This window comes from Lolium perenne, chromosome 7 (genome assembly GCF_019359855.2).
Source record: "Lolium perenne isolate Kyuss_39 chromosome 7, Kyuss_2.0, whole genome shotgun sequence".
Lineage (NCBI taxonomy): Eukaryota > Viridiplantae > Streptophyta > Magnoliopsida > Poales > Poaceae > Lolium > Lolium perenne.
Window position 1 is genome coordinate 142,086,884 of NC_067250.2, and position 8,684 is coordinate 142,095,567.

An 8,684-nucleotide genomic window follows, 5' to 3' on the forward strand; every position below is an offset into this window, starting at 1 on the left:
TAAGAGGAGGAGAACCTTCACCTTCAAATCAAAAGCCTCCATAGGTGATGGAAAAAAGGCTGATGATGTGTGACCAGGCCTATGCTTGCTTGCTTGTAAGTTATACAATGTGTTGCTTGCTTGTAACCCTGCCAAGCGGATGCTGGATGCTTGTAAGTTATGACTGGATGCTTGCTTGTAAGTTATGACTGAATGCTTGCTTGTAAGTTATGACTGAATGCGTTTTATGACTGGATGTTTCAAAATGTTGACTGAATGCTTGCTTGTAAATTATGACTGAATGATTTGACTGATGAATTGCTTGATGTCTGCCGGCAGTCCAGTAATAGCTATGAAATGCCGGCAAAAACTATTAACGACATCTCTGTCGCGTGCCAGAAATGGTTTCCGCGACGTTTCCAGCTTGTGCCAGAAAAAGATTCCGCGGCATCTCCAAAATGTGCCAGCAAAAACCATCCACGGCACAGGTAAAATGTGCCGGCAAACCTCTTAACAGGCAGAAACAGGTATGCCTGAAATAGCTATTACTGGCACCAGTACATGTGCCTTGACTTATATACGGCGGCATTTCTCGAAAAATGCCGGCAAAGACCTTCCTCGATTGGAATAACGAAACACTTTTTTATGTACCTTGAAAAATCTTTGCTGGTACTTTTTGGGCCTTTGCCGGCACTTTTTTATGCCGGCTATCTGAGAACCTGGCGCAGTGTCGAACACTGCCCCAAAATGTCAATCTCCCGTTTCACGGATGCCCCGTGCATCTTTATGATGTGGACAACTAAACCTCATGCACACAATGAGAAGTGCATCGTCTTCTCCCCTTTCGCTGTCAGTACCTGGAATAGTCACCAAATCTCGACTCGACGGAAGCATGTACGACGTACTTCCTGAGCCCAACATCTTTCTCAAGTACAACCTCGTTGAACGAATTTTACGCATGTTCCCTTGACTACACGCGGAGATGCCCGGTGCCATGCCCATGGGGCTGTAGGAACATTTTGACATGAAAACCCGTATTGCGCTTGAGTTTTTTTTTCCTGAGGAACGGGCAGTCAAACAGCCATCCGATTAGATAGAAAAGAGTTTTAATTACAAAAGATCCGCAAGCGGACCGAAAGACAAATGATCAAAAAGGAAACCAAAAGCACTAGGCTGTAATCCCGTCTCCGGGATCCTGGGCGTGCCCGTACGCCCTCTGGGCAATGTCCTCCTTGACAAGAGCCGTCACGGCCGTCGGTTCCAATGCGGTGTTTTGAAAAACCCGCCTATTCCTCTCCTTCCACACTCCCCACATGGAGTAGATGATCGCACCGCTCGCCTCTCGCTTCTTTTCCTTTGGGTGGTGGGAGATCGTCTCATCCCACAAGTCGTTAAGCGACCTCCCGCCCGGAGGCGGTGGGACGCCGAAGGTCCCATTCCAAGCGAAGATTTGTTCCCTCACGGTGGTCGAGAAATGGCAGTCAAGGGTGAGGTTCTGCACCGTCTCTTGGTGGACATGGCACAACTTGCAGATCGGGTCATGTGGCCAACCTCGAAGCGCCAGATTATCGGCCGTGAGCACCTTGCCATGTAGAGCTAGCCACGCGAAGAACCTGCACTTGGCCTCGGCATGGCCCTTCCAGAATTTGGTCGAGCGGAAAGGAGCGCAAGATCCCGTGAACTGGTAGCGGTAAGCAGAAGCCGTCGTGTAAACGCATGATTCCGTCCATCTCCAGCGAATCAAGTCCGGGTGTGGCTGCAGTACCACCCCCTGCATGACCGTCCAAAGCGCAATGAACTGCTGCAGCTGTGCCATGGTCGCAATGCGCGCAAGAGACCTGATCCAGTTTTGCTGGTGGATCTCCTTTTGCACCGTTCTCCTTTTTCTAGTGGAGATGGCGAAGAGATCAGGAAACTGGTGGCGCAGCGCACCGCCCGGGCTCCACTGGTCGTGCCAAAAAAGGCACCTAGCCCCGTCTCCAAGCGTGATCACCGTCGAGGCGTGAAAAAGATCCATGTCCGCATTGTCACAAGGGTGGTCCGTCCCAACCCAAGGTCTGGCAGGGTCCGTCCAGGCGTACCACAACCATCGGAGCCGCATCGCCCTCCCAAACCTCTCGAGATCCAGAACGCCTAGGCCGCCAAGTTCCTTTGGCCTGCAAACCGTGCGCCAATTGACGAGTGAATGAGGCCGCGCCCCCGGAGTCGCCCCCGGCTTCATCTATAGGTATGATCTCATGATCTTCTCAATCCTCTTTAGCACCTAGGCAGGCAGTTTGAAAACAACGAGGTGGTAAAGCACCATGGATGAGAGGACCGATCTGCAAAGAATCACCTTTCCGGCCCTTGTGAAATGCTTTCCCCACCACCCAGCAAGCCTCTTGCCGATCTTGTCGATGAGCGGCTGGAAGTGGACGGCCTTGAGGCGCGAGTGATGGAGAGGTAGGCGCGAGTGATGGAGAGGCTGGCGTTTTCCCTGCCAGAAGGGGGAGCTTTCCATATTGCGCTTGAGTTGTTTGTGTACTCATGGGCTGCATGCTTATAGGCCACGGGCAGAACTACCATGAAAATAATTCAGTCGTGCGTTAAGCGAAACACTGTCTCGGTTTCTTGGAATGAGCATGGCTCAATAGTTCCTCCCTAGGACTACGACGAATCACAACATCAACATTGATTTACTCCCTATGACAAATCACAACTACTGCTTGATTAGATTAAGGAGTTAGTTAGTTGTGCTCCTTTAGCTGCAGTCGGCGCTATTTGGTGGTTGCTGCCATTCTCAAGGAATTTGACTGGAGCAGTGAGAGGGGCCTTCCATAGAGTAACATAGGATTTATCGATCTGACGATGTAATATATGCTCTCCAAACTAGAGATAGGATGTTGTTGTGATCTGATCAAACTGGCGAGGAATGCACGTCGTTGTTTTTCCCGTTGGATTCCAGCCCCTTGGTGCTCACCGTTTCAGTTTGCCCGTCGCGTTGGGCTGGTCTGCTCATCTCACTCCCCTTGCCCCACAGCACCATGTATAGCCCGCTGACAATGAGCGCCGAGCCAATAACACTGCAGCGACACAAGTGAAAAATGTCAGGTGTTCCCCAAAAAAAAGAATGCTGAAAAGGCCAGGCCGTAAGGTGAGTGTCAGATTGGATCGAAGTTCCAGCTAGCATTACAGACTTACTCCTACCTTCCGACGTGCAGCTTCTCGTCGAGGATAGCCCAGCCGAGAACGGCGACGGCGACGAGCACCACGGGGTTGAACATGGAGACGAAGAGCGGGCCGCGCACCTGGATGCACCACGTCATGACCACGAACATGATCCCCCAGCCAACGATTCCCTGATGAATATAAAGAGTGGTACAGAGTAGTACGAGCTTTAGTTCTTGATCATCAAGTAGAGACATCAATCGGGTGAGAGTGAGACAGTGAGCGGCTGAATTACCATGTAGAGCACGGAGTACAGATTGATGCCCAGCCCGATGTTCCAGACGGAGAGGCTCCGGTCCACGGCCGCGCTGACGCCCGCGGACTCCGCCGAGACGATCAGGGACATGATAGTCGTGCTGGTGTACGGCGCCGAGAAATCCTCCGACGTCTTGTTCTGCACAGAAAATTCAGTCGATCATCGCGTACTGATAGTACGTAAAACTATCAAATTATCAATGTATGACACGCACGCGAGTGTACCTGCATGACGAGCCAGGCGGCCCAGGCGACGGCGCTGAGGATGATGAGGAGGTCGCCGAGGCCACTATTGGTGGGTGGCACGGCGGCACCCGTCGTGTGCTCGGCATAGCGCCAGTGTATAGGGGAGGCCCAGAGCTTGAGGAGCGGGCCCTTGTAGAAGGGCATGATCATGGAGCCCCCGACACAGACGAGCGTGCCGACCACCTTGGCCTGGCCGGCGGGGGTTTGTAGCCGCACCGGCTCCATCTTCAGCGTGGCGGCTATCACGAAGGTGAGGGCTGGGACGATGTTGCCGATTGCGCTGGCAACCGTCGGGCTGGTGTATTTAAACCCCACGAAGAAGAGCACCTCGCTCACCGCCATGCTGCAGCAACAAAAAAACATAAGCAACAAACTCAGCTATTCATGAGTCATGACTAGGTTTTACAGTTAGCTGGGTACTATGACGCATGGAGGCTTGCCAAGCCATGCATCAAGAGAACCTTTCCTCATTAGTTTCGTCGTGCCATGACTTGTACATCTCGTGGCCCTAGCGGCATCTCCACCGTCCCGATCTAAATGGACCAGCCTATTGGGGCAGACCGATTCGCGGTCCAAATTTAGGTTAGAATTGCGTCGCCGCGGACACAGCTATGATTGTGCAGATGTTCGTGCCCAGTTTTCTCGGACGCCCCTGCTAGCGACCCGTGCCTCCTTCGCCTTCTACGTGCTAGTGCGGGTGTGGCAGGTACGATTTTATGTGCCATGTTAATGGCCGTCGTTTCGTCCCCTACGCGCCAATGCGGGCGGGAAGCGCCGGTACGGCTTTCATGTGCATCATGAGATCCATGATCGGGCAACTCACGGTCAACTACAAAACAAGTAGCCATCCCTCTCACTTTATTTGATTGTACTTGCTTTCACTTGATTGTGAACGTGATTATGAACTATGTTGTTTAATTGATTTCAAACTATTTAAATTTATTTTATTGTGAAGTACATTATTGTATTGTGTTTAAAAATGGTTAAAATAGTGAAAATGGCCAAAACAAATGGCAAGCTCGGACCAGATGGGGTGGCCTCTAGTCTGCCTGTGTGACACCCTAAACGGACAAAAGATGACACATTTGTTGTCTAGAAAAGAACAGCAGATGGAGATGCTCTTAGGATGTTTGTATCAAGCGGCTGCAGTTCTTAACCATATGGGAAGTCTTTTCTTTCGAAATGGCTTCTATAATAATTCTACCTTATAAGATCGATGTTACGCAGTGGCAAAATTCTGCATCTTTTGCTTATGCTTTAATGTTCAATTTTCCGTGACGCTACAAATGGATGCCCAAAAAAGAAATGGTTTAGGGTGCAGCACCTCATGCATCCATTTTGGGACGAAGAGTCGTTTTCAAATGTTTCCATAGAGTTGCCAAAAAAAAAAGTTTCCATAGCACTACTACTACTAGTGTGAGAGTTCCCACCATATTAATTACTCCAATGAATGAGGCGTATAAATATAGTGAATGCAGTCTGTATCCAGCTGTCATATCTATCTATATGTGTATACACATACCCGATCGAGAATGCCGTGAGCTCAGAGACTAATTCATGGAGAAAGATTAATTAGTAGTACTAGTTTGCTTGCGTGTGTATATACATACCCGAGAGTGGAGGAAAGAAGTATCTGCATGATTACTTTCTTGGTGATCATCATCCATTTATTCCTGCGAGTCGATCCATGAGTTAACTTGATTAATACTAACACTGATAGTACTATCTAACTTGAAGTTACAAAATATACTAGTACTGCAGTAGCTAGCTAGTCTCGAGCTCTTGTTGTTGTAAAAAAAAAGTCCCATGTCAAGCAGAAGTCAAAGCAAGAACAGTTTCCGTGAAAGATGAATGCTTCATTGCAAGGATTCAGAAAGCAGTAGCCAAAAAAAAAAAAAATGTTGTCGATCTGGAACTAACTAGTGGCTCCTCTTAATTAATTAATGAAAGGAAAGCTGCTCCGCTACTGAATTTCGTGAGCAACAACAAATTTCGAAAGAAACAAGTGGCCGGACAAGCAGGCAGAGGCAGGCACGCGCGTACCTCTCGAAGTAGACGGCGAAGGGCGCCAGGAAGAGGGCGGCGATGAGGCTGCGGCAGGAGATGAGCACGTAGGGGCTGGCGCCGTTTTCCAGCGCCATCTTGGAGAGCAGGTTGTTGCCGGCGAAGCCGATCTGCACGAGCAGCATGGCGACGGTGGGCATGAGCCCCATTGGAATTAACCCTCGATATCCTTCCTCCTGCTCCTCCTCAGGGGTGGTGTGTTGAGATAGAAGAAGAAGAGTAGGGGACTGGGACTCTACTGAGTCATGGGCACCGTAAAAACCCTAGATGAGTTGGGAATATTGGATGACTTGTTTATATATCACAGAGTTACAGAGGTTTACATGTACACGGTAGGGTTAGGGTAGAGTCCCTAACCAAATACAATTAGACTACAAATACATATTGTCTAACAGGCACATGAGCAGGGTCGTCGTGTAGGATGGGCCGGTAGGATTTGTTTCAAGATGGAAAGCTATTGAATCGTCGGGCTCGTCCCACGCCCTTTCTCTTCCCCAACTCCGGTCCTCTCCGACCTACTCCCACTACTAGAAATCCCCTTATTTCCGACGGTGTATTATAATAACCGACCGACCGTCGGCTAATACCCTAATAACCGACGGTAGCATTCATGCCCGACGGTAATCGAAAACCTCTCGGCCATGAACAGTAATAACCGACGGTAAAGCCCATTGCCCGATGGGGACAATCTAACCCTCGGCTATTAATACTAATGCCCGATGGTGAGAATGAATATCCGAGGGTTCTACTTTCATGGTCGGCTATTATTAAGTTTCATAGCCGACCGGGAAAAGCTAACTCTCGGCTATCCAATCTAATACCCTAAGGGAATTAGTAATGTCTGACGGTCTAACCCTCGTTCGCCCTGCTACATATGCCCTCTGTACGTGATTTGCTTTACCGCCAATTCGTTGCAACATTCAGATGACTATGGGATCTAGAGTAGAATGTCACGTACAGTTTTGAATCGATTTGTTTTTATTATTACTATATATATGCATATAATTGCATATGATCCTGCCCCTTTCAGACCCACGTTGGACTAATGACTAAACTAGGCGGCTAATTTTTGGGAATTTGGCGCTAATTTCGTGGGCGCCAACCTGGAACAAAATAATCCCGCGCGCCGAACGCACCACGTCCTCAACTAAGGCCTAAACTGCCGCAGTCTCCTGACTCCCTTCCAAAACAAACTCTTCCTCATCGTCCTTCTCCAGAACCGATCTAGGGTCTTGCTCGGCTGCCTGCTCTACAAGACGGGTGCCCAGGAATTCCTCTGCGATGTAGAACAATCGGCACACATCGATCACAGTGCGGAGCAAAGGTATCCCTCTCCTCCCCTGTCTCTCCTCCGCTCTAACAATAACCCTGGGCGAATTATGACTGTGTGTTCACGCATGTGTTGGTTTTACAATGCTTCTTGATTGCAATTCGTTTTGTGCGGCAATAGATAAAGCTTGGGACGTGTCTTGTTCTATGGGTGATCTTGTTTTTTCTTTACTTTATCGACCAAGTTTGCTGCGAATTAGTTGGTGATACGGAGGGATATGAAGAGAATAAACTTCTCTCCAAGTGTATGCTCCAGATGGACATTAAAATCTGAAGAATTCCCTTAGCTCTAGGTTCAGGAAATTGTGCAAGATAGTAAAAAAAAAACCTCTGTTTAAGTTAAGTTCTCTAGCTAGTATCAAACTGATACGTATGTGTGCCTCCCTTTCCCGATTCCTTAATTCCCTCGGTTTTGGGTTCAGAAAGTTGAAGAGTTGGATACATAATTGTTTGATTGATGCAATTTTCAGTAGCCTGATACCTAATATTGAACTGTGGTCAATTCATGCAGGATATAAATAACTGTTTTTTCTCTCCTATACTAAATTTCGGCCTGCAAGATTGATACTGAAATTAAATTTGTTTTACATCTTATACTGCACTTCATCTATGATTTTTTGCTACTGATACACTTTACAACCATCGTTTTTTTATATATTTTACCACATGCTTCTGTATAAGTAATTGTATGGACAAAGAGAAAAAGATAAATTTGTGCACTCTAGCTTGGCAACATGGATTAGAATTTTTTGGAGCATGCGTTTTTAAAGGCATTAAGCTGGTTGTGCGGGCAATGTGTCATTCTCTTGTAAATTGTAATCTTTGAGTGAATGAGGGTGTGCTGACTTGTTGATTCTATAGTCTTTGGCTGATAAAGGAGGAGTGGACTATGGTGCAATAATGCAATCAGTTGCACCAGAGTTGGTAAGTATAAGACATACATGTGCTAGGCTTGCAACAATAAACTTGAGTAATGTATGTTTTATGTTTGATACATAGTCCACATTGGATTCTGAAGTGGGATTTGAAAGAGGACGAGATCGAAGCTGATCTCGTCAACATGAATCTGAAAAGGTTAGTTAAATGCAGTTTTTTCAAGAAGTGATAAATCTGTTATTTTCAAATAAGCCATCTGTATCTTAGTAGAAATATAGGCGACTGATTCTTCTAGTGCATACTCCAATGTTAACACATATATGAGATCACCGAGATAGTTCAGAAGATATAAGCCACCGAACTAGTTGCCCTTTATTCTTCATATCTAGTCGATGTCTAGACAATATCAGTGAGCATGATCGAACTGCTTCCTTTGTTCATGCATCATTTATTTAGTACAGAGCATTGCTTAAGTCTGGGCAATGCAGAAATTTATTTGTTCAACATACTTATATGATCCTCTAAGCAGTTTAAGAGTAATAAACTGGAAGTAAGTGTGCGTATACATGTATGTGCTAGTAATTGAACTCAACGAAAAAATATCTAGGCAGATAGGCCACGATGCATGCTTGATGTACATATCCTGTACGAGTTATAGTTGCACTCTGAACCAAAACGCTGCAGCTTGTAGTGTGTATTATTCACTAGCAATTCAACCACAACGGGAT

At 47.2% G+C, this 8,684-nt stretch overlaps 1 protein-coding gene across 1 annotated transcript; it reads right to left on the reverse strand.

Moving 5' to 3' along the window:
• Window positions 1-2,534: 2,534 nt before the first annotated feature.
• Window positions 2,535-6,060, reverse strand: LOC127318643 (WAT1-related protein At1g09380). The gene is made up of 6 exons (XM_051349125.1): window positions 5,731-6,060; window positions 5,298-5,360; window positions 3,667-4,030; window positions 3,422-3,580; window positions 3,166-3,317; window positions 2,535-3,041 (listed from the first exon to the last, which is right to left on the reverse strand). Exons 1-6 carry the CDS (start codon window positions 5,898-5,900, stop codon window positions 2,876-2,878), a joined length of 1,074 nt encoding a protein of 357 aa, XP_051205085.1. The 5' UTR covers window positions 5,901-6,060; the 3' UTR covers window positions 2,535-2,875.
• Between the last annotated feature and the right edge of the window lie 2,624 nt (window positions 6,061-8,684).